The 26,453-nt window shown below is 43.3% G+C and overlaps 1 protein-coding gene across 1 annotated transcript in view; it reads left to right on the top strand.

The window, feature by feature from the left end:
- The window catches only part of ctnna2 (catenin (cadherin-associated protein), alpha 2), a 677,857-nt gene that overhangs the window by 135,405 nt on the left and 515,999 nt on the right, over positions 1 to 26,453 (top strand). Inside the window, exons 3-4 of the mRNA XM_042311972.1 lie at positions 7,580 to 7,775; positions 21,404 to 21,570. Coding sequence (XP_042167906.1) covers positions 7,580 to 7,775; positions 21,404 to 21,570 — 363 coding nt within the window. The remainder of the gene's footprint in view (positions 1 to 7,579; positions 7,776 to 21,403; positions 21,571 to 26,453) is intronic.

Raw genomic sequence — 26,453 nt, 5'->3', positions numbered from 1 at the left:
GACGCGCAGTTTTATTGTCAGACTATTCATTTTATACGTCTTTATTGAGTTTCTTTACCTTCTGAGTTCCCTTCCAATTTTTCCCCCGCCTTGTTTCCTTGCATTAATAGGTTTCTTGGGGGGAGCAGCGAAAGGAAGCCGTCAGGGACAGAGATATGGATTTGTTGCATCACCTCGTCTATATCTCAGGGTTAAACAGCGATTCTTGCTGCCTCATCAAGGGAACACAGGGAGCTGATTTGGCTGGGATTGGATTCATTCGTTTGCCCTTCGTTACGTGTTCTTTTATTCATTACCGTTGCGAGCAGTGATATATGTAAAGACGTATGTGTAGCTACCGTATAGAAGTAGAGCTTTCCCATGAGTAATGGATGGAGGTCTCTATTAGGTAACTGTGAGTTCTAAAAGCTGGACGTAGAATTCAAACGAACCACAGTACACTCTCGGCACGGAAGAAGGCTGGAACAAATGAATCCGCCCTCATCCACATTTAAACACAGCCTATTTTAAACGCACTTAAACACGCTCCGTCTTTGCTACTATGCATAACACACACCGACACATGGACACGTGAGCGCACGCGCACGCACACACACGTACACACCAGTGGCGGTCAGTGCCGTTTAGGATGAGGGAGGACAATAATACCTTTTCATGAGCACGGCCTTAATACTATTACAGCTTATTGGATGGCTGTCGTTCACATTCCATTCACCCAGTTCAATGTAACATGGATAGGTTCAGGCTACTACCTGATAATGGAATTGTCCTTTTACCCATCATGAGGTTGCTACAACCTAGCCTGGGAATGAAAGTCTACAATGTAGGTTCTCACTGGCCGAGAGAACATTTTAAGGTGACAGACAGTGACACATGCAATAGCGCCTTGCACACTCTTGCCTGCATCTAGCTGATCATTAATCCAACAGTTTCTTTAGGACGAGTTCAGGTATTTGTTGTCCCTGTTTCGTTTGCTTCCGTTTTAAAAGAATCGGCAGAATGAATACACCCTTGATCACGCATAAACACAGGTCATTTTCATTGCAGCCACGTTGTATTCATTCTAGCCTCTATGCACTCCCCTCCTCTCACCTTTTCCCTTCATTTGTGGACTTCATTGAACAACACATCAGCTGTATGTGACCAGGCAATGCTAGCTAGCTGTTGCTTATGGTTTCAGTACTAGAATCAAGTCAAATTTATTTATAAAGCCCTTCTTACATCAGCTGATATCTCAAAGTTCTGTACAGAATGGCCAATACACCTGTATCTGTATCTACATCTATAGAGATTCATTCTCTGATACTTTGATTGGGTGGACAACATGTCAGTTCATGCTGCAAGAGCTCTGATAGGTATACGTTCCCTGGAAGTAGTCATAATTACTGTGTAAGTCTATGGAAGGGGGTGAGAACCAAGAGTCTCTTAGGTTTCGTATTGAAGTCAATGTACCCAGAGGAGGACAGAAACTAGCTGTCCTCCGGCTACACCATGGTGCTACCCTACAGAGTGCTGTTGAGGCTACTATAGACCTTCATTGCAGAACAGTGTGTTTTAATCAATTATTTGGTGACGTGAATATATTTAGTATAGTTTTATCTAAAAAGGATAACTTTTTCAATGTTTTACCATTTTTAATTTTTGGAAATTCCCCTTCCTCCTCTGAGGAGCCTCCACTGGTACACATCCACCCGCATGCACGCTAGCATGAACACAAACACACACGCCCATGTTCTTATGTCCATTCCCTCCGAAATGTAGAAGGTGGCAGCAAGACGACTTCAGCAAAAGGCCACCATATACCTTCACATTGTTTCGTGACTCATATAGATGTATTGGCCAGTGACGGGCAGAGGCATTACTTCATCACTATCTGTCTCCTTCTTTTCTTTGAGGGGCCACTGAAGTGGTCACTGACTGACCCTGCAATTGCATGGAACATACAGATTTAGGACCTTCATTTGATCACTCGTTTGTTCCTGAGCATTTTTCTGCGCCAGAGGAAATGCAGTTGAGCTTCGCGAGTCAGTAAAAACCTGGTTATATTAACAGTATTCCACTTTTCTTCTCACCTTATTTTGACCAGTTAAATAGCCTAACCACCAATCAAGCAGCCTTACGGACTAAACGGTCAAATCCTGTTGACGCGGGATTATTTTTGCAGCAACAGGCCAACTACATCTGTAGTTTCAGATTAAGATGCTACCAGCTCTCTTATCATACTGTCGCTTCCCTCACAAATCCTTCAATGTGCATTTGTCAAGTTGACGCTCGCCATTCTCTTGCTAAGTGAGCCGGGGTTTGGGTTATACATGTGTGTGTGTGCATGACTGATGTTAGGTCCTTTGGTTCGGCACCCCCTCCAGAGTTCACCGTGTTCCTTTTATCATTGTAACCCACAGCTGAGAGAATGGCAGGGTACTAATGCAGTCACACACTGAGTCATTCTGTCGTTTTGTGTGTGCGTGCCTGTGTGTGTCTGTGTGTGTGTGTCCTGCTGTTATCTGAGACATCTCTCCAGTGCTCCGCGATACATTTAAGTAAGAGTAAAGTATTACATTGTAATCACCATGACTTCAAACAGAAATATGTTGCTCACTATGTTGCTTACTACATAATGAGCTAACTCTCTGAATACGTCTCTCTGCCTCAACAACACTGGCAGAGAGAGACCGAGGACGCCGCCACGAGGGTCATTTGTGTTCTGCTTTGACTCCATTCATCAACAGACAATGGAATTACCCAGACTCCTTTAATGGAGCTCAATGTATCATTAGCAAGGAACCAATAATGTATCATGTCGCCCGAGGCGCTATTCGGAGTCCCGGGTTTGCTCGGGTGGGCTTGTCTCTGCTTCGCACGGGGTGATTTAAATGTAGCCTTCATCCTCGTCAAATACTGTAGCTTGTGTCTTAGTTACTATTTAGAGTAATTTTACACCTAGAGAAAAGTTACTGGTCGAGTCAAATTACTCTAAGTGTAAAAAGGTATCTTACAGTAAACCCATCACTTTAGAAGTAAGAAGAGGCTGATAATTCCTGGTTGTTACTATGTCTGCAAGACTTTGTCTTCCAACTGGTAAAAAAAGTGAACTGGCCTCCAGCTTCAAGGGAGAAAGGGATCATTTTGATCTCATGGATGGTCGGTCCTTGCATCCACACCTATACATTTCTCCAGTTCCATCCCATCATACTGGTAAAAGGTTAACTCGCCTGTAGGCCTCTACCTCCAGCATATCAATGGCAGACTAAAAGCAGCGGCTTCATTTCAGTTCATTGCTGAAATGTAGGTTGTTTCGTGACCTAGTTTCCCTCGTTTGTTTTTGGTGCATGAATCCAACCTGGAGGCATCTCTCAAATAAATGGTGTGTTTCAGTATTTGGCAGCTGAGAATTGTATGCAGTGTTGTCCCGGGGCAAAGCCAGGCCCAGCTTAACCACAGCGAGCCCCACTACGCTCTCGGAGCTTCTGAGAAGCTAGCTGACGCATAGGGACACCCAACAGCTGTTCGCTTGGATGGCTGTCAGCTTGTCTCTCCCCCTGTGTGGGAAGCTCGGCTCATTACGCCTCCATTTCGGCATGGTAATTGTGCAACGTGGGGCCATTACCGAAACCAAAAAGCAGATCTCGGAAGCTACGAAGCTAGAAACACCCCCACAACCCTTCTCAGTGGACTTGTGGAAGCGTTGCCTTGTAGGCACTCCTCCTGCTTTCCTGGAGCCAGACTTGAGGGTCCAGTTTGATTTGGAGTCCTGTTCCTCGATTTACCCCCAAGCTGATTTTGGCAAAACAGGCCCCAGACGGCAGCACATTTACAAGGACATTCCCTCTAGTGCTTTAGCTGGGCGCGTGTTTCATTTAGTGCTTCAGGATGCCTTTTCTCTTCTATACTCTGTGTCTCACTCCAAACTGATGTACAGTAGGCTATACTGGTAGAGTAGCAGTTTGAGAACCAACATCCGCTGACGTTGGGGAACCATTAAAACCAAGTCTGGTGTGTCTAATTGTCTACACAGTTTCTGAAGAACAGAGAGGTGCTTCCTGAATCTGTCCAATAAGGTGTTCTGTTTTTCCAAACTAGGTCAAAAGTAGAGTGCTTAGACATAGGGACTATGTCATTTGGGACTCTACCTCAAAGTTAATTTTCTGTAATTAGAAATATGACTTTTTGACTGCTGTAACATTATTTATTAGGAGCTTGAACGGCGCCTGGATGCTTCCACCCCCTTTGGAGAGCTTCCCATGCATGTTTCAGAAGAACACTTGAAAGGAGAACTTGGAGAACTTGAAGGGAGTATCCCAGATTGAATATTCCCCCATGTATGTACTTTTATTTCCTTCAAACTTAAAAAGAGTCCTACTTTTCAATTATATTTTCTCTCAAGTCACCTTGCCAGTCTGTAAACTTGGCTTTATCATGCTCCAACTGTCTTGTACCCACACACGCTCTCTCACGCACACACACATACACCGCTCACACCACACGGCGCCCCAGGCCCATGTTAAAACCCTCAGCGTGGTATGGAGTCTGCCAGGCTGGAAGCTTAGTCTGACTCTGGTGTATTGCACAGGTTGGTCCCCGCAGGGGCCTTCAATGAAAAGGCACCAGTGTCGGCAGAGATCTCCCTCTCTCTAGTGCTTTATCTGGGCACGTGTTTCACGTGTTTCCCAAACAGGTCCAAAGTAGAGCACTAGATATAGGGACTATGGGTAACATTTGGGACTCTACCTCAAATCAAATCAAATCAAATTTATTTATATAGCCCTTCGTACATCAGCTGATATCTCAAAGCGCTGTACAGAAACCCAGCCTAAAACCCCAAACAGCAAGCAATGCAGGTGTAGAAGCACGGTGGCTAGGAAAAACTCCCTAGAAAGGACAAAACCTAGGAAGAAACCTAGAGGCTATGTGGGGTGGCCAGTCCTCTTCTGGCTGTGCCGGGTGGAGATTATAACAGAACATGGCCAAGATGTTCAAATGTTCATAAATGACCAGCATGGTCGAATAATAATAAGGCAGAACAGTTGAAACTGGAGCAGCAGCACAGTCAGGTGGAAGTTGAAACTGGAGCAGCAGCATGGCCAGGTGGACTGGGGACAGCAAGGAGTCATCATGTCAGGTAGTCCTGGGGCATGGTCCTAGGGCTCAGGTCAGTTGAAACTGGAACAGCAGCATGGCCAGGTGGACTGGGGACAGCAAGGAGTCATCATGTCAGGTAGTCCTGGGGCATGGTCCTAGGGCTCAGGTCCTCCGAGAGAGAGAAAGAAAGAGAGAAGGAGAGAATTAGAGAACGCACACTTAGATTCACACAGGACACCGAATAGGACAGGAGAAGTACTCCAGATATAACAAACTGACCCCAGCCCCCCGACACATAAACTACTGCAGCATAAATACTGGAGGCTGAGACAGGAGGGGTCAGGAGACACTGTGGCCCCATCCGCAGACACCCCCGGACAGGGCCAAACAGGAAGGATATAACCCCACCCACTTTGCCAAAGCACAGCCCCCACACCACTAGAGGGATATCTTCAACCACCAACTTACCATCCTGAGACAAGGCTGAGTATAGCCCACAAAGATCTCCGCCACGGCACAACCCAAAGGGGGGCGCCACCCAGACAGGATGACCACAACAGTGAATCAACCCACTCAGGTGACGCACCCCCTTCCAGGGACGGCATGAGAGAGCCCCAGTAAGCCAGTGACTCAGCCCCTGTAATAGGGTTAGAGGCAGAGAATCCCAGTGGAAAGAGGGGAACCGGCCAGGCAGAGACAGCAAGGGCGGTTCGTTGCTCCAGAGCCTTTCCGTTCACCTTCCCACTCCTGGGCCAGACTACACTCAATCATATGACCCACTGAAGAGATGAGTCTTCAGTAAAGACTTAAAGGTTGAGACCGAGTTTGCGTCTCTGACATGGGTAGGCAGACCGTTCCATAAAAATGGAGCTCTATAGGAGAAAGCCCTGCCTCCAGCTGTTTGCTTAGAAATTCTAGGGACAATTAGGAGGCCTAAACTTTCTATACTTAGCAATATGACTTTTTTCACTCACACAAATTTAGCTGTTAGCCCTTCTAACACACTGGCTTATTTGTGTGTGTCCTTAAACAACTTCTTATGGCTTATATCCCGCTAACGGGATCGATATGACAAGAGCCAGTGAAAGTGCAGGGCGCCAAATTCAAAACAACAGAAATCTCATAATTAAAATTCCTCAAACATAGAGGTATTTTATACCATTGTAAAAGATAAACTTGTTATTAATCCCACCACAGTGTCCGATTTCAAAAAGGCTTTACAATGAAAACACACCAAACAATTATGTTAGGTCTGCAGTATAGCCCACAAAGTATAGCACACCATGCAATAATCTGAGTACAGCGCTCAGACAACAAAACAAGCCATACAGATATCAACAAGTCAGAAATAGCATTATAAATATTCACTTCCGTTTGATGATTTTCATCAGAATGCACACCCAGGAATCCCAGTTCCACAATAAATGTTTGATTTGTTCGATAAAGTCCATTATGTCCAAATACCTCCTTTTTGTTTGCGCGTTTAGTACACAATCCAAACTCACGAGGCACGGACAAGTCTCACGAGAGCTAGCATGATCAGCTCATGGCACTCTGGCAGACCTCTGACTCATTCAGCACTCATTCCCCCCTCCTCACAGTAGAAGCATCAAACAAGGTTCTAAAGACTGTTGACATCTAGTGGAAGCCGTAGGAAGTGCAATATGACCCCATAGACACTGTATATGCGATAGGCAATGACTAGAAAAACTACAAACCTCAGATTTCCCACTTCCTGGTTGGATTTTTTCTCAGGTTTTTGCCTGCCATATGAGTTCTGTTATACTCACAGACATCATGCAAACAGTTTTAGAAATGTCAGTGTTTTCTATCCCGATCTACTAATAATATGCATATATTAGCAACTGGGCCTGAGTAGCAGGCAGTTTACTCTGGGCACCTTATTCATCCAAGCTACTCAATACTGCCCTCAGCCATAAGAAGTTAATGTCCCCCTTTTCCTTACATACATTCTGCTCAAAGACACAGGAGTCCCCGTTTGAAGGCATGTCGCATTTCCTGCACACTCTAGCTTTGTCAATGACTTATGATGGCTTGCCTCCTGAACTGCTCACAAAGACGTGTTTTAGTTGTGTGAATAGGCTGGATGAAAGGTGATGAAATGCAATCAAACTATACGAGATGTCTTTCAATGTTTTATGCTCCAGGACAGCCATTGGAGTGTCCTCGGGGGGGGTTCAGTCAGCAACATATCCCATAGGTCATTGAACTAGCAATTGCTGTATAAGAGTGCTTTATAACATTAATACAAACCTTTTGGGACCTGTTATTTTCTCTATGTAGCCTCTTGGATCTATTTTGTTCCTTTTGACTTACCGTAGATGTGCTAGGCTGAACAGTTGTTGTTCTCCTAGATCACGAACGCGAGGATGGTAGAATTGTAGCTGAGAAACCCATGCCGTTTACAAAGAACCAAGTCTCGTTCTTCCAACATAACAGCATCACTTCCCATCCTAACCTCTCCCTCTCCGTCTGTCAGGTGACCACCCTGGTGAACACCAGCAACAAAGGGCCCAGCAGTAAGAAGAAGGGGCGCTCCAAGAAGGCGCACGTGCTGGCCCTGTCCGTGGAGCAGGCCACGCAGAACTTCCTGGAGAAGGGCGAGCAGATCGCTAAGAACAGCCACGATCTCAAGGAGGAGCTCATCCTCGCCGTGGAGGATGTCCGCAAGCAAGGTATGTCCGCACAGGGACACCATACCATGTAGTACTCTTGTGTTTAGAGATATATGAATCCATTAAATAGGACAGCAAGGTGAAGAGAGTCCAATGTACTCACCTCCTGTACTCAGGGATACCATACCATACTTTTCTGGTGTATACTGTTCATGGAATGTGACAGCAAGCTCTCCAGACCCCAGGGTGTATTCTGATTCCCATCCGGAACTGCTGTAACATTATGTATTAGGAGCTTGAACGGCGCCTGGATGCTTCCACCCCGTTTGGAGAGCTTCCCATGCATGTTTCAGAAGAACACATGAAAGGAGAACTTGGAGAATTTAAAGGTAGAATCCCAGATTGAATATTCCCCCATGTATGTACTTTTATTTCCTTCAAACTTAAAAAGAGTCCTACTTTTCAATTATATTTTCTCGCTCTGAGCCTTAAGTCACCTTGTCAGTCTGTAAACCTTGCTTTATCACGCTCCAACTGTCTCGTATCCACACACGCTCACGTACCCACATACACATACACGCTCTCTCAGACACATGCCCTTTCACACACGCACGCACGCACACACACACACACACACACACACACACACACACACACACACACACACAAACCACTTACACCACACAGCTCCCCAAGCCCATGTTAAAACCCTTAGCATTGTATGGAGTCTGCCAGGCTGAAAGCTTAGTCTGGCTCTGGTGTATTGCCCAAGTCAGTCCCAGCAGGGGCCCTCAATGAAAAAGCACCAGCATCGGCAGAGATCTCCCTCTGTCTCTCTCACTCTCTGTCTCTCTCTCTCGCTGCATGAACATTCCCCTCCTCTTCCTCTCTTCAATCTAGAACACCTGCCCAACAAACAATGTCTGGATTCAGTTAAACCGCGTCACTCTTCAAGCAGGCACTTAGCAATCTCGCTTTCTTGTGCAGTCATCGTAGCCAATTTACTGTGGTAGCTATCAAGCTGTGGAGGAGAAAGAGTTGTGTTGAACTCAGACCCTGCTTATCAGTCATGTGTTCTGTTTTTAACATGGAAATTGATTAGGCTAGATTCCCTTGCTGAGTAAAATGTCAGTGCAGAATAGCGTACGTGTTTGACTCTTTTGCAGCAGGCTATCTGCTTCAGAGTACAGTATTTGCATTCTTTAATGGGCTCACTGGACACACGCAGACATATCGTTTTCCGTTTTAATGCCTGTCAGGTTTTTCCAGAACTCGTTTATTTACTGTCATTACATTTGACGGAGGCCCTTCTTCAGGAAGTTGACACTATCCTCTTCTTCTATTGGAGCAGGCCATCAGACTGTTAAATAGTCCCCACTAGCCGGCCTCTGCCCGGCACCCCCTCATATGAATTTGGGTGCGTAACCCATTAGGGCATCCACCCACGCAGCCAGCACCATCAATAAACGATGGATGTTGGCCAAATGAGCCACATTTATGTGTCCTTAAAAACAGCCTATAGTCTAACACTATTCATTGTCTTGATGTGAAGAATTACAAAACATTATAGCCTATTGTTTTATTGCTTTTTACAATTGTCCACCTCATGGTTCAGCTGTCAGAGATTTGAGCACCAAATGCATCAGAGCATTGCATGCATAGACCTGTAGGATTAGGTGTCCACTGGATGATATGAATATTTAGAAAAAATACATGTAAAGCATGAGAAGCTGAGGCCTAGCCCCGGAGATAGAGAGATATGCAGGCGGCATGTTACGACACAGACATGTAGTTATCCTTGTCACGTAGGCTAGCCTACTGCATCTGCTACACAAATAGGTGTAGGTGTACCGAAGGAGGCTGCTTCGTTAATATTTTTGTTAGAAAGACGAGCATTACATTGTAAGAATATAGGAGTAACTTTGGTAGGACTTAAATATTATTCCTCGCCTCAAGGTCAACTGTCAGAGTGAGTTGGAGTGCTGGTGGGTACTGCCTTCATATCATAGGCCTGCAGTATAATAGGTTAATAACCACACCACACCAAACTTTCACAAAAGTTTCTAAACTTTATTAGGATACTATAAAAAGTAAGTCAAGCCCATTTTTATAGGGAAAATACGAGCAGGATATTATAATGTGGCAAACCCATTACAGTTGGAACTTGATTTGGCCAAAGAAAATGGCTCAGAATGAAACAAAACACTTCCAAACTGGTTTATACCTTCTCAAAAGGTCCAGCAATTAACAAGAAAGGCTAGTGCCAACTGTCCCTAACCAATTACAGCAATATGCGAATTATATGTATTTTACCACAGGCATACTTAAATAACCTATCTTAAACTAAATATGGCGCACACAATTAAAAAGACAGATTTAAATTGAAAAATGTCTCAACAGAATAAAACAAAACACATTTGGCATATTTAAAGAAATGGTTTAGAGTAACAAATATGCCCAGAATAATAACAATGGTATACTGTGATAACAATGATAAAACAAATTATTATGAATACCAAAAAATGTATTAAGTTAAAAAAATTGCATCCTACCTGAAAAGTGAGTTGCACAGTAGCCTGCATCTTTGTCCACTTCCCTTCTTTGTCCAGTACAATATTTAAATGCGGACATTCCCCATGTGGGCTTTTTACTATTGGCACACTCTCTAACTTTCTTTTTACTATATCTCCATTCCGTTTATTTTTATTCTGAAAAACTCCCCAGTCCTTTGCGATTACAAGCATACCCATAACAGGATGCAGCCACCACTATGCTTGGAAAATAAAGAGAGCTGTACTCAGTAATGTGTTGTATTAGATTTGCCACAAACATGACTATTTGTATTCAGGAAAATTGCTTGAATAGCTTTTCCACCATATTTGGAGTGTTACTTGAGTGCCTTGTTGCAAACAGGGTGCATGTTTTGGAATATTTGTATTCTGTACAGGCTTCCTTCTTTTCACTCTGTCAATTACGTTAGTATTATAGAGTAACTACAATGTTGTAATCACAGCCATTATAGTCTGTAACTGTTTTAAAGTCACGATTGGCCTCATGTTGTAATCCCTGAGCAGTTTCTTTCTTCTCCAGCAACTGAGTTGGGAAGGACGCCTGTATATTTGTAGTGACTGGGTGTATTGATACACCATCCAAAGTGTAATTAGTAACTTCACTATGCTCAAAGGGATATTCAATGTCTTATTTTAAATTTTTTACCCATCTACCAATACGTGCCATTCTTTGCGAGGCATTGGAAAACCTCCCTGGTCTTTGTGGTTGAAACTGTGTTTGAAATGTACTGCTTGATTGAGGGACCTTACAGATATGTAAGTTGTGGGGTACGGAGATGAGGAAGTCTTTTAAAAATCATGTTAAACACTATTATTGCACAGAAAGTGAGTCCATGCAACTTATTAGTCGAGTGTTTACTCCTGAACTCATTGAGGCTGGCCATAACAAAGGGGTTAAATACTTATTGACTCAAGACATTTCAGCTTTACATTTTTTATTAATTTGTAAACATGTAAAAAAAAAACATAATTTCACTTCAACATTACGGTAGGCCAGTGACAAAAAATATATATATTTAATCCATTTTAAATTCAGGCTGTAACACAACCAAATGTGGAAAACGTCAAGGGGTGTGAATACTTTCTGAAGGCACTGTATATATAATTTGAGCTGTGTGCATCACGAGAAAATGTATTGATTTATTTCACTTTGCCTGTAAGAACGCTGATGAACACGGGCATGTCTGATTAGCGGACATGTCTGATTAGCCTGCGCTGTGGTGCAGACTCTGGTAGCATGCTGGCTGTCAATGAATAGCTTGCAAGTAGATAGTGAGAAATAATCAGTAGGCCTCATATTACATGACTGAAATCTATGAAATAACCCCCCCCCCCAAGCTATTTACAGGCAGTTAACACTATTCTGCATAAATACATTTTCCCATCTTCAATCGGTTCAATCACATTGTTAAAATGTTTTCCTTCTGTTAGAAAAGTGACAGTCCTGGCTGAGCCCCATATGCGGGCGCACCAATATGCTTCACAGTTACAACCGTCCTGGCTGAGCCCCATATGCAGGCGCACCGATATTCTTCACAGTTACAACAGTCCTGGCTGAGCCCCATATGCAGGCGCACCGATATGCTTCTCAGTTACATTGTAGCCAAGCTGTGTCTGTATGTGCCTATTCACCAAAAGAAAAAGCACCGGATATTTGTGTCTTGATAAAAACAGCTCTGCTTGCAGGCCTGGTTAAAACCTGGAGGCGAAAGGGGGCTTGGCCCCCTCAGCTGAAACATGTGCCACCTCTGTCCCTATATAAAAATACACCAAACTGCTGTGTAATTTGACCTTCAAGAAGATAGAGGATGCTTCCTAAATGGCACCCAGTTCAGTCCCTGGTCGAACGAAGTGCACTATATAGGGAATAGGATGCCAGTTGGGAAAGATCCTAATTGGTTTAATTGGCTCAATACTTGGCCCTGCCAGGTCCAATAACATCCAATCCAAAATGTTCACTAATCAATGGTTGAGGATGGGTCTGGTGCCCTTGAAACAAAGTGGTATTTTCCTCATCTGCCATTCAAAAGACAGTAAACAGCAAAGAGTCAAAGTGAGTTATTTGAAAGTGAGTTTGAAGCCCAGAGTTGAAAACAATATATCTTGTCTTTTTCTCTTGCACCCTCTGGTGCTGGATTTGCTCACGCCAGTCTAAACCCCCTCCGTTCTATGCCAATCTGATTCTACACGTGACCATTGGTTGCAAAATTCCTGTAACTTCCACCAAACTTCCCAGGTTTGGAGAAGTTCCTGTTGAAAGATTTCCGAAATCAGGAGGGAATAAGCAGGACATTCAAAGGAAATGCACTACCCTAGTTGTAGCCTCGCCTCTATAGCCGACCATCCATTTCACACACACACACATCCCTGGCCCCATTACACACTTCCCAGGCTTAGCATGACTGCTAACTTTTGTATCCCAGGGAATACTGTATATGTATGTGTTTGGAATTGAAATACGAGGACTCGTCATATGCAGACACAAACCCTCTAAACCACGCTAAAAGTTTAGGGGAAAGTCTTACCGAGCGTGGATTGTCGTTTGGTTTTCTGAATCCCGAGATCCAAAATCTCATTTCCCAGTGGTTAAGCGCTCGGCGGGTCAGAGTAATGGGGCGATCAAACGTTCCCTCTCTCTTGATGGATTAGAAGCAGGAGGAGAGAGAGTGTGTGTGTGTGTGTGTCTGGGTGTCCATGGGTGTGTGTGTAAGAGAGGAAAAGAGTCGTACATTCCTCTGATTGATACCCATTAAGCTCGGGCCCTGGCTTTGGAGAATGTAACGATCCCGAGATGTTTACTCCACAGTCACGCAACGTTAATGCTTTGATTGTCCGTGGTCGGTAGCACCGCCGCCTCCGCAGTGTCGGAACACCGTATAGGCTATAGATGCCTGTTGAAGGGCTGTGATTCAACCATTTGTAAACAGGTCACGCCGAAAGCCTGTGGCTCGGTACAAACCTCACCGTTCTCCAATGTGTAACACTACGCCTCGTCAAATAGTGCTCTGTTATCGTCTTGGGAAGGTTTCCTTTCAGGATGGCCAACGTCGTCTATGAAGTCACTTACAGTTGTTTTCCCACCTGTAAGTTAAGTCCCCTTCAACGGCTGAATGGAGTTCAATGAGCCCTGTTTTCCTCCGATTGGAATTGGATTGTACTGTATGTTCAATACTCAGATCAGCAGAAAGAGAAGTGGGGGCTTACCACCGGCAGCTGTTGTACACATATTCATCATCCATCCGGCTCTCAACATCTACAGTTTCCTCACATTTCATAGTGTGCACTGCAGACAGACTTGACACCATTCCAGATCCATGAAATGGATCAGTGGCACACTGGGCCGTGCAATTCCTCACTGAGCTTTGATCGGAGTTTCCACTTGTGCCCTAGTTAAGCCATGGGTGAGGGAGAAAGAGTGTGAATGAGAGCATGAGGATGAGAGTGGAAGAAGAGAAAATGGAGAAATGGAATTGAAGGAACACTGACATAGGGAAAGAGGGAGAGGACAGACTAGCCAGAGAGTACGGGCTGTGTGTGTGTGTGTGTGTGTGTGTGTGTGTGTGTGTGTGTGTGTGTGTTTCACGAAGTATTCAGACCCCTTGGAGTTCTTCCCATTTTATTGTGTTTTACGAAGTGGGATTGAAATGGATTTCATTGTCATTTAGTCAGCAATCTACACAAAATACTCCATAATGTCAAAGTGGAAGATTGTTGACTACAAAGACCAGGGAGCTTTTCGAAATCCTCATAAAGAATCCTCATAAAGATGGGCAGTGATTGGTAGATTGGTAACAATAACAATAACAAATCAGCCATTGGATTTCTCTTTAAGCATTGTCAAGTTAATAATTATGCTGTGGATTACGTATTAAACCACCCAGACACTTCAAAGATACAGTCATCCTTCTGAACGGAATGTCTCGCAAAGAAGGGAACAGCCTGTTGGTAGCAGGCATTGAATATCCCTTTGAGCATGGTGAAGTAATTCATTACACTTTGAATTGTGTATCAATACACCTAGTCACTGGCCGTGATGGCTGTGATAGGAAAAAACTGAGGATGGATCAACAACATTGTAGTTACCCCACAATACTAACCTAATTGACAGAGTGGAATGAAGGAAGCATGTATAGAATACAAATATTCCAAAACATGCAACCTGTTTGCAACAAGGCATTATGTTTGGAGCAAATCCAATACAACACATCACTGAGTACCACTCTTCATATTTTCAAGCATGGTGGTGGCTGCATCATGTTATTGGTATGCTTGTCATTGACAAGGTCTAGGGAGTTTTGTAGGATAAAAAGACATGGAATAGAGCTAAGTACATGCTCTCAGTTACTGGTGTAAAGCAGACTGAAGCCAAATCTGTGCTGGAGTTGCTTACCAAGAAGATAGTGAATGTTCCTGAGTGACCAAAATACAGTTTTGAGTTACATCTTCTTGAAAATCTATGGCAAGACTTGAACATTTCTGCCTAGCCATGATCATTAAAACTTCTTAAGGATGATGCAAAATACTGTTCCCATGAAGGAACAGCATTCAGCGGATTTCAGAGCGCCACCTATAGTTTTTGATTAAAATCATAATTTCATGAAACTTTCATTAAAATACACATTCAAGGTAGTGAATTAAAGCTACACTCGTTGTGAATCTATCCACCAAGTCAGATTTGTAAAATGCTTTTCGGCGAAAGCATGAGAAGCTATTATCTGATAGCATGTACCCCCAAAATACTGCAACGTCACCTAACAGACAGATTTTGCGGTAGACGGCGCTACCCAAAACGCATAAATAAAATATAAAACATTCATTACCTTTGACCATCTTCTTTGTTGGCACTCCTTGATGTCCCATAATCAATATTGGGTCTTTTTTTCGATTAAATCGGTCCATATATAGCCTAGATATCGATCTATGAAGACTGTGTGATAAACGGAAAAAAATAGCGTTTCATAACGTAACGTCATTTTTTAAAATTAAAAAAGTCGACGATAAACTTTCACAAAACACTTGAAATACTTTTGTAATGCAACTTTAGGTATTAGTACACGTTAATAAGCGATAAAATTCATCAGGAGGCGATGTAAATGCTATAGGCGATCGTCTGGAAAAAATGACAGGAAAAAAACTCGACCAAAACATCCTGTTTCAGGTCGGAGGGAATCGGTTCCCTTGGGTCGGTTCGACCAAGAATCAAATCTGAATCAAATGAGAAGACTCTATACATCCTGTGGAAGCTGTAGGTACTGCAACCTCGGCCTCATTTAATACGGTTCACCTTTAACAATTCCTGGAAGTGGCGCATGGATATTTATTTCCACTTTCAGTGATCAGATTTTCCTGCGCTTTTCGATGAAACAGACGTTCTGTTATAGTCACAGCCGTGATTTAACCAGTTTTAGAAACGTCTGAGTGTTTTCTATCCACACATACTAATCATATGCATATACTATATTCCTGGCATGAGTAGCAGGGCGCTGAAATGTTGCGCGATTTTTAACAAAAAGCTGCGAAAATTCGCAGCCTCCCTAACAGGTTTTAACATCTTGACAGAGCTTGAATCATTTTGTAAATAATAAGGGGCAAACATTTCACAATCCAGGTGTGCAAATCTCTACTAGACTTACCCAAGAAGACTCACAGATGTAATCAATGCCAAAGGTGTCTCTAACATGTATTGACTAAGGAAGCTGAATACTTATGCAACGACTATATTTTAGTTATAAAACGTTTGTTAAACTTTAAAAAATGTTTTTTATAAAGTATTCCACTTTGACATTTTTTTGTGTAGATTGTTGACATAAAATTAAAATAAATCCATTTTGATAACATTTTGTAACAATAAAATGTGAAGAAATCCAAGGCGCCTGTAACGGTTTTCTAGTGGTGATGAAGGAGAGTCGGACCAAACTGCAGCGTGTCGATTGAGATTCATGTTTAATCAAATAAAGAAACACGAACACTACACAAAACAATAAACGTAATCGAAACCGAAACAGCCTATCTAGTGCAAACTAACCGAGAGTACACATAGGACACTAAGGACAATCACCCACGACAAACTCAAAGAATATGGCTGCCTAAATATGGTTCCCAATCAGAGACAACGATAAGCATCTGCCTCTGATTGAGAACCACTCCAGACAGCCATAGACTTTGCTAGATAACCCACTAAGCTACAATCCCAATACCACCACCAAAACCCCAAGACAAACACACCACAATTACAAAAACCCCATGCCACACCCTGGCCTGACCAAATACATAAAGATAAACACAAAATACTTTGACCAGGGCGTGACAGCACCTGAATACGTTCGCAATACACTGTATGTGTGCTTGTGTCCCCTGTATGTGTGTGTTCACGCTTGACCTTTCACTGTTAATGGGAGAGCTCTCTCCTCATGAGGAAACCAATCAATCAGGCTGAATCCCTGGCTGCCAATGAGACCAGGAAGAACTAGCTAGCTGACCTTGAGCTACAGGAAGGGACAGCAGACCCAGTCACACCCCATTGGGGGGATCAGAAATGTCCACAATCCACATCCCATTAAGTCCCATTATAAGGGTGTGGCCTACAAAAGGTTGTATCCGCCCCAAATGCGCCTCAGTCAAAAGTAGTGCACTATAAAGGGAATAGAGTGCCATTTTGGATGCAGATAATGAGCGAGGGGATTGTCGACACTGACGGGGCACTATTTTAGAAGATTGAAACGGTCTCTGGTTCTCTATTCGGTGACTAATCCATGACAGTAACAGTCCTTTATTGAAGGATCAACCACTATTTGAATGTACATTTGTTTGTGTCTTTTTAAATGATATAGTCGCGAGGAACTGTGTCAAGAACTACCATACATGGAGCTTTTCAACTGAAAGCCCACATCCAGTTCACCCACTTTAGGTTCACACTGCCTGAAGATCATACCGACATTTCATTTGTTTTGCGTCTGGAGAAAAAGTGGAAAGATAGTTAACGTTCTCCCTCTGTATTTATGGAGAATTCAGACAGGCAAATGGAACAGGAGCTAGCAGGAGTACCGTGTGGAAAGAGAGGTCCTTGCCCATAAACCTTTTGAAGCTAAAGGTTATTTTAACAGTGTGCAGCCCGAGCCACCATCAAACCTATAATCTTGTCTATAACCCTCTGAGTCCTATCGTCCAATCGTCTCCTCCTGATTACATTATGGATGCTGATTTCAGACTGCGGCGATTCACTAAGCCCACCAAACTGTCACCGTAATGCACGCACACACGCGCACACATGCGCACACACAAACTCTCACACGCACACTGCCTGCCTCATCATCGGCCTGGAAGGATGAGTTATGATGGCTGTGTGTGTGTGTGCGTGCGTGCATGCGTGCGTGCGTGCGTGTGTGTGGATGTGTGTGCGTGCGTGCGTGCGTGTGTGTGTGTGTGTGTGTGTGTGCGCGTGCGTGCGTGCTTGCTTCTCTGTGTATGACCTATGGATGTATCTGTACTTTTCATCAGGTGGCATAAGCCACTGATGCCCCCCTAGGGCTTTAAGGGGAGCCAGTCAGTGGATTTATGAATCAGAAGGCCTCAGACAGGGAGAGAATTCCCGACTGAGACTAAAGCTCTGCTCTGTCTGAGGTTAGCCTGTTCCCTTAACTGTGCCCATATCTGACAATTAGAGTTGTCAATCCAGCACAAACAGATCTGGGATCAGGCTAGTGTGAGGTGACTCCAAATTACCTCTCTAGATCCAACGACTGGGGTTTGTTTACATGGGAGCCACTGTAAGATGTACCTCTAGTGCCACTCTGTCTAGGACTATACTATGGCTTCCCTTACATGAACCAAGCTGGATTGCATTTGAACCGTCATACAGCATACTTGTTCTCTACGGCAGACATATATGATGTACAGATAAAGTGTGATGAAGGGAACGTACAAACACAACTCCTTCTCTCTGTTCTGTCTACGAATTCCACATGGTTCCCTGGGTTACGACATTACAACCTCCGGCCTCCTGTGCTTCTGTGGTTGCGTGGGCCACGCAGGAGGATGGCTGCCGCTATGCAACCACCACCACAGGGCTAAAACTAAGGGAGCTTTTCAGCTCACTACCACCACTCAGGAAGAAGCAAAATGGTTCCCTGGTTTCCTACCGCGTTGACGTAATGTAGATTAAGATTGCAGCACACTGCACGCACGAAGAGAAGTTCGGGCTAGGAAGTGTACACTTACGACTAAACATGTACTATACAACACGTGAATACTGTTGTAGATACTGTACATACACATGGGAATACAGTGCCTTCAGAAAGTATTCACACCCCTTTGATTTGTCTACATTTTGTTGTTACAAAGTGGGATTAAAATTGATTTAATATGTATTTTTTGTCAACTACACAAAATACTCTGTAATGTCAAAGTGGAAGAAAAATTCTAAACATTTAAAAAAAATAGTATGAAAAATGAAACACTAATATATCTTGATTCGATAAGTATTCAACCCCCTGAGTCAATAGTTAGATGCACATTGCAAAATGTCAAACAAAGTCACATTCCAAAACAAAACCACGTGTCCATGCAAGTCATTCCTTTACAAATCCATGGATGATTACTATGAAGTATCACTTGTGTGTCCCAATCCTCATGTTACTTTTGCATTGGTCTTCCAACAACATGCGGGAGGAAACAGCGCAATAGCCTCTCTATTTGAATAGGTTATAGCCTATATCCCCGGTATAGCCCCTGTCTCCCCTAATCTGCTTCGTATGCGCTCATAAATGCTCTACTACTCACAGACTGTTTCAGAGATCTCAAGTTATGATGCTGCGTGCATTTCATCAAATACTCACAGTAAATCAACTATAATACATGTTTTAAAAAATCCTAGCCCTTGCCAATGACAAGCATACCCATAACATGATGCAGCCACCACCATGCTTGAAAATATGAAGAGTGGTACTCAGTGATGTGTTGTGTTGGATTTGCTCCAAACATAATGCTTTGTATTCAGGACATGAAGCTATTTTCTTTGCCACATTTTTTGCAGTTTTACCTTAGTGCCTTGTTGCAAACAGGTTGCATGTTTTGGAATATTTGTATTCTATACAGGCTTCCTTCTTTTAACTCTGTCAATTAGGTTAGTATTGTGGGGTAACTACAGTGTTGTTGATCCATCCTCAATTTTTTCCTATCACAGGCATTAAACTCTGTAACTGTTGCAAAGTCACCATTAGGCTCATGGTGAAATCCCTGAGCAGTTTCCTTCCTCTCCGGGCAACTTACTTAGGAAGGATACCTCTATCTTTGTAGTGACTGGGTGTATTGATACACAATTCAAAGTGTAATGAATTACTTCACCATGCTCAAAGGGATATTCAATGCCTGCTACCAACAGGCTGTTCCCTTCTTTGCGAGACATTGGAAACCTCCCTGGTCTTTGTGGTTGAATCTGTGTTTGAAATTCACTTGCCAACTGAGGGACCTTACAGATAATGAAATGTGTGGGTACAGAGATGAGGTAGTCATTAAAAAACCATGTTAAACCCGATGGGAAGTGAAAGTAGATAAGGATTAAGGTTGTTAAAACAGAAATAAAACTTCACAGATGATTTTAGGAATTTATCCCCACTAGTTAAGGTAAAGGTAAAGGTTTGGAAGGTTAAGGTAAAGGTAAAGGCTTGGAAGGTTAAGGTAAAGGTAAAGGTTTGGAAGGTTAAGGTAAGGGTAAAGGTTTGGAAGGTTAAGGTAAGGGTAAAGGCTTGGAAGGTTAAGGTAATGGTAAAGGTTTGGAAGGTTAAGGTAAGGGTAAAGGCTTGGAAGGTTAAGGTAAGGGTAAAGGCTTGGAAGGTTAAGGTAAGGGTAAAGGCTTGGAAGGTTAAGGTAAAGGCTTGCAAGGTTAAGGTAATGGTAAAGGTTTGGAAGGTTAAGGTAAGGGTAAAGGCTTGGAAGGTTAAGGTAAGGGTAAAGGCTTGGAAGGTTAAGGTAAGGGTAAAGGCTTGCAAGGTTAAGGTAAAGGTAAAGGCTTGGAAGGTCAAGGTAAGGGTAAAGGTTTGGAAGGTTAAGGTAAGGGTAAAGGTTTGGAAGGTTAAGGTAAGGGTAAAGGCTTGGAAGGTTAAGGTAAGGGTAAAGGCTTGCAAGGTTAAGGTAAAGGTAAAGGCTTGGAAGGTCAAGGTAAGGGTAAAGGTTTGGAAGGTTAATGTTAAGGGTAAAGGTTTGGAAGGTTAAGGTAAGGGTAAAGGCTTGGAAGGTTAAGGTAAGGGTAAAGGCTTGGAAGGTTAAGGTAAGGGTAAAGGCTTGGAAGGTTAAAGTAAGGGTAAAGGTTTGGACGGTTAAGGTAAGGGTAAAGGTTTGGAAGGTTATGGTAAGGGTTTAGGCTTGGAAGGTTAAGGTAAGGGTTTAGGTTTGGAAGGTTAAGGTAAGGGTTTAGGCTTGGAAGGTTAAGGTAAGGGTAAAGGTTTGGAAGGTTAAGGTAAGGGTAACGGTTTGGAAGGTTAAGGTAAGGGTAAAGGTTTGGAAGGTTAAGGTAAGGGTAAAGGCTTGGAAGGTTAAGGTAAGGGTAAAGGTTTGGAAGGTTAAGGTAAGGGTTTAGGCTTGGAAGGTTAAGGTAAGGGTAAAGGTTTGGAAGGTTAAGGTAAGGGTAACGGTTTGGAAGGTTAAGGTAAGGGTAAAGGTTTGGAAGGTTAAGGTAAGGGTAAAGGTTTGGAAGGTTAAGGTAAGGGTAAAGGCTTGGAAGGTTAAGGTAAGGGTAAAGGTTTGGAAGGTTAAGGTAATGGTAAAGGCTTGGAAGGTTAAGGTAAGGGTAAGGGTTTGGAAGGTTAAGGTAGGGGTAAAGGTTTGGAATAAGGTTAAAACGGAAGAAAATAAATAAAAAAGTGCCTAACACATGGTTTAAGCCCTTCCTCTATATCCCCATCCACCACACCTACTAGATGGTAATACATGCTCACGTTTCCCCTAGTGGACTCTATTGAAGGCTTCTCCCGATGTCTTCGGGACCTGGACAAACGTCGAATACTGGTCTATCTGGTGTGATTTCGCTGCTGACACACCTCCAACTTCAGCCACATCTCAACCTCTCTCTCTCTCTCTCTCTCTCTCTCTCTCTCTCTGTCTCACTCTGATCCCCCTCTGCAGGTGATTCAATGCGCGTGGCCTCCCAGGAGTTTGCTGACGACCCCTGCTCCTCAGTGAAGCGCGGCACCATGGTGAGGGCTGCCCGCGCCCTGCTCTCCGCCGTCACCCGCCTGCTCATCCTCGCCGACATGGCCGACGTCATGAGGCTGCTGGCCCACCTGAAAATTGTACGTAGACTCATAGTCTACGACTACTCTGTAACGATGTCCTTTTGCTCTTCTCCACTGATACAACGGACACATCTCAATTGCCTTAAGTGGCAACCACCCCTTGTCTTATCCGGAAGAGATTGAGATGCACCCCATCCAATGGGATATATTCTGAAGTGATATTGAAGTTTGTGTGTTTCAAACCTCTGTGATTGTCACCCCATGCTTCCAATGGTTTGATTAAGCACCTAAGGTGTAACTTATGTGTCTGAGTACAAACCTTTGGTCTAGGACCCCGTCGTAACCTCTTAACTTTTATTCAAACGCTGTGAACGATGGTGGCCTTTCAAAAGGCTGTTTGAAGTCGCTGTCGGCTAGTTTGCATATCTTTAAACGCGCCACAGAGTGGCTCCCCTACCAGCTACAAAGTCAGCTGGCCTTTGTAGATAGACCCAGCAGGACATAACACACACACACACACACACACACACTCAACCCCCGTAGAGCTTCGGAGTGAGCCAACCACTACTGTACCACATCCCCCCCCCACACACACACACACACATCCCCTCACAAAAACACACACACACACCTCTCCCTTACTGTATGTGAAAGAGCGAGGTCACTAGAAATCGTAAGATAACACAAGGGCTTTCATATGCCTTTGGCTATCAACAGGGACATACTACAGGCTACGGAATAGTCAGCATCTTTAGTAAGTACAGTCACCCTGTCCTCTTAGTCATGGGCCTTGGTCAGAGTAGTGCATAGAGAATAGTGTGCCATTTAGGATGCAGTACAGGATACATCTTTTCTCTTCACCTATTATGTGGACGGACACTGTATCAAAACACACTAGGAGTTCAAATGCCTTTGGCGATCCATAGAGGCGTTCTTGGACACCTTCAGTGAGTAACTTCCCCATGTCCTGTCCCATCCCCTCCCCAGTGTATCCCAGCATGCCCTGCTCTAATCCACAGCACCACTGATCACCGCTGATCCCTGAGAGCTCTACGCTCCCCCTGGGCCATAGATTAGCATATATATGAGCCAGAACCTCCTTAGTAGAGCACACACACGTGCTGGAGCTTACACACACACACACACACACACACACACACACACACACACACACACACACACACAGACAGACAGGATGTGATATCAGAGCCCAATGGATACCCTCTATACGGAACAAGGAGATATGAACCACACCTACTGTACATGTCACACCGCTTAGATGGAAGGGTTATGAAACCTTTATGTTTACAGGACACATACATGTCACAAGTTAGGATTTGGGCTGTAGTGCTTTTATTGTGATCCAGTGCAGTGCTGGTACAACTGCCCAGACCTACACACACACATACACACACACTCTCAGACAGTTCATCTTCTAGAACATTTAGGGTGTCCCTGGGAGCCGAGAGTGGGCTTAACTCCAGTCTGTGCCTAAGCTATGCCATCAAAGGCCACTTATAAGTTCTCTCTCTCTTCTCTCTATTTCACTCTTTCTCTCTCTCTCTTTTCTCTCTCACTCTCTCTCTTTCTTCTTTCTTTCTCTCTCTCTTGTCTTTCTCCTTTTCTCTCTCCCTCTCCCTCTCTCTTTCTTCTTTCTTTCTCTCTCTTGTCTTTCTCCTTTTCTCTCTCTCTCACTCTCTCTTTCTTCTTTCTTTCTCTCTCTCTTGTCTTTCTCCTTTTCTCTCTCTCTCTCTCTCTCTCTTTCTTCTTTCTTTCTCTCTCTCTTGTCTTTCTCCTTTTCTCTCTCCCTCTCCCTCTCTCTTTCTTCTTTCTTTCTCTCTCTCTTGTCTTTCTCCTTTTCTCTCTCTCTCACTCTCTCTTTCTTCTTTCTTTCTCTCTCTCTTGTCTTTCTCCTTTTCTCTCCCTCTCTCCCTCTCTCTTTCTTCTTTCTTTCTCTCTCTCTTGTCTTTCTCCTTTTCTCTCTCCCTCTCCCTCTCTCTTTCTTCTTTCTTTCTCTCTCTTGTCTTTCTCCTTTTCTCTCTCTCTCCCTCTCTCTTTCTTCTTTCTTTCTCTCTCTCTTGTCTTTCTCCTTTTCTCTCTCTCTCCCTCTCTCTTTCTTCTTTCTTTCTCTCTCTCTTGTCTTTCTCCTTTTCTCTCTCTCCCTCTCTCTTTCTTCTTTCTTTCTCTCTCTCTTGTCTTTCTCCTTTTCTCTCTCTCTCCCTCTCTCTTTCTTCTTTCTTTCTCTCTCTCTTGTCTTTCTCCTTTTCTCTCTCTCTCCCTCTCTCTTTCTTCTTTCTTTCTCTCTCTCTTGTCTTTCTCCTTTTCTCTCTCTCCCTCTCTCTTTCTTCTTTCTTTCTCTCTCTCTTGTCTTTCTCCTTTTCTCTCTCTTCCTCTCTCTTTCTTCTTTCTTTCTCTCTCTCTTGTCTTTCTCATTTTCTCTCTCTCTCCCTCTCTCTTTCTTCTTTCTTTCTCTCTCTCTTGTCTTTCTCCTTTTCTCCCTCTCTCCCTCTCTCTTTCTTCTTTCTTTCTCTCTCTCACTTATCTTTCTCCTTTTCTCTCTCTCTCTCACTCTCTCTTTCTTCTTTCTTTCTTTCTCTCTCTCTTGTCTTTCTCCTTTTCTCTCTCTCTCCCTCTCTCTTTCTTCTTTCTCTCTCTCTCTCACTCTCTCTTTCTTCTTTCTTTCTTTCTCTCTCTCTTGTCTTTCTCCTTTTCTCCCTCTCTCCCTCTCTCTTTCTTCTTTCTCTCTCTCTCTCACTCTCTCTTTCTTCTTTCTTTCTTTCTCTCTCTCTTGTCTTTCTCCTTTTCTCTCTCTCTCACTCTCTCTTTCTTCTTTCTTTCTCTCTCTCTTGTCTTTCTCCTTTTCTCTCTCTCTCTCCCTCTCTCTTTCTTCTTTCTTTCTTTCTCTCTCTCTTGTCTTTCTCCTTTTCTCTCTCTCTCACTCTCTCTTTCTTCTTTCTCTCTCTCTCTTGTCTTTCTCCTTTTCTCTCTCTCCCTCTCTCTTTCTTCTTTCTTTCTCTCTCTCTTGTCTTTCTCCTTTTCTCTCTCTCTCTCACTCTCTCTTTCTTCTTTCTTTCTCTCTCTCTCACTCTCTCTTTCTTCTTTCTTTCTCTCTCTTGTCTTTCTCCTTTTCTCTCTCTCTCACTCTCTCTTTCTTCTTTCTCTCTCTCTCTTGTCTTTCTCCTTTTCTCTCTCTCTCTCCCTCTCTCTTTCTTCTTTCTTTCTCTCTCTCTTGTCTTTCTCCTTTTCTCTCTCTCTCTCTCTCTTTCTTCTTTCTTTCCTCTCTCTCTCTCTCTCTCTTTCTTCTTTCTTTCTCTCTCTCTTGTCTTTCTCCTTTTCTCTCCCTCTCCCTCTCTCTTTCTTCTTTCTTTCTCTCTCTCTTGTCTTTCTCCTTTTCTCCCTCTCTCCCTCTCTCTTTCTTCTTTCTTTCTCTCTCTCTTATCTTTCTCCTTTTCTCTCTCTCTCTCACTCTCTCTTTCTTCTTTCTTTCTTTCTCTCTCTCTTGTCTTTCTCCTTTTCTCTCTCTCTCCCTCTCTCTTTCTTCTTTCTCTCTCTCTCTCTTTTTCTTCTTTCTTTCTTTCTCTCTCTCTTGTCTTTCTCCTTTTCTCCCTCTCTCCCTCTCTCTTTCTTCTTTCTCTCTCTCTCTCCTCTCTCTTTCTTCTTTCTTTCTCTCTCTCTTGTCTTTCTCCTTTTCTCTCTCTCCTACTCTCTCTTTCTTCTTTCTTTCTCTCTCTCTTGTCTTTCTCCTTTTCTCTCTCTCTCCCTCTCTCTTTCTTTCTTTCTTTCTCTCTCTCTTGTCTTTCTCCTTTTCTCTCTCTCTCACTCTCTCTTTCTTCTTTCTCTCTCTCTCTTGTCTTTCTCCTTTTCTCTCTCTCTCCCTCTCTCTTTCTTCTTTCTTTCTCTCTCTCTTGTCTTTCTCCTTTTCTCTCTCTCTCTCTCTCTCTTTCTTCTTTCTTTCTTTTCTTGTCTTTCTCTTTTTCTCCTCTCTCTTTCTTCTTTCTTCTTTCTTTCTCTCTCTCTTGTCTTTCTCATTTTCTCTCTCTCTCCCTCTCTCTTTCTTCTTTCTTTCTCTCTCTCTTGTCTTTCTCCTTTCTCTCTCTCTCTCACTCTCTCTTTCTTCTTTCTTTCTCTCTCTCCCCCTCTCTCTTTCTTCTTTCTTTCTCTCTCTCTTGTCTTTCTCCTTTTCTCTCTCTCTCTCTCTCTTTCTTCTTTCTTTCTCTCTCTTCTCTCTCTTTCTTCTTTCTTTCTCTCTCTCTTGTCTTTCTCCTTTTCTCTCCCTCTCTCCCTCTCTCTTTTTCTTTCTTTTCTCTCTCTTGTCTTTCTCCTTTTCTCTCTCTTTCTTCTTTCTTCTTTCTTTCTCTCTCTTGTCTTTCTCCTTTTCTCTCTCTCTCTCTCTCTTTCTTCTTTCTTTCTCTCTCTCTTGTCTTTCTCCTTTTCTCTCCCTCTCTCCCTCTCTCTTTCTTCTTTCTTTCTCTCTCTCTTGTCTTTCTCCTTTTCTTCCCTCTCTCCCTTCTCTTTCTTCTTTCTTTCTCTCTCTTGTCTTTCTCCTTTTCTCTCTCTCTCACTCTCTCTTTCTTCTTTCTTTCTCTCTCTCTTGTCTTTCTCATTTTCTCTCCCTCTCCCTCTCTCTTTCTTCTTTCTTTCTCCCTCTCTTGTCTTTCCTCTTTTTTCTCCCTCTCTCCCTCTCTCTTTCTTCTTTCTTTCTCTCTCTCTTGTCTTTCTCCTTTTTCTCTCTCTCTCTCTCTTTCTTCTTTCTTTCTCTCTCTCTTGTCTTTTCCTTTTCTCTTTCTCTCCTCTTCTCTTTCCTCTCTTGTCTTCTTCTTTCTCTCTCTCTCTCACTTGTCTCTCTCTCTCTTTTCTCTTTCTCTCTCTCTTGTCTTTCTCCTTTTCTCTCTCTCTCTCATCTCTCTTCTTTCTTTCTCTCTTCTTGTCTTGCTCTTTTT

This window comes from Oncorhynchus tshawytscha, linkage group LG34 (assembly GCF_018296145.1).
Source record: "Oncorhynchus tshawytscha isolate Ot180627B linkage group LG34, Otsh_v2.0, whole genome shotgun sequence".
In the NCBI taxonomy this organism is placed as follows: domain Eukaryota; kingdom Metazoa; phylum Chordata; class Actinopteri; order Salmoniformes; family Salmonidae; genus Oncorhynchus; species Oncorhynchus tshawytscha.
This window is presented reverse-complemented; position numbering and strand designations above follow the sequence as displayed.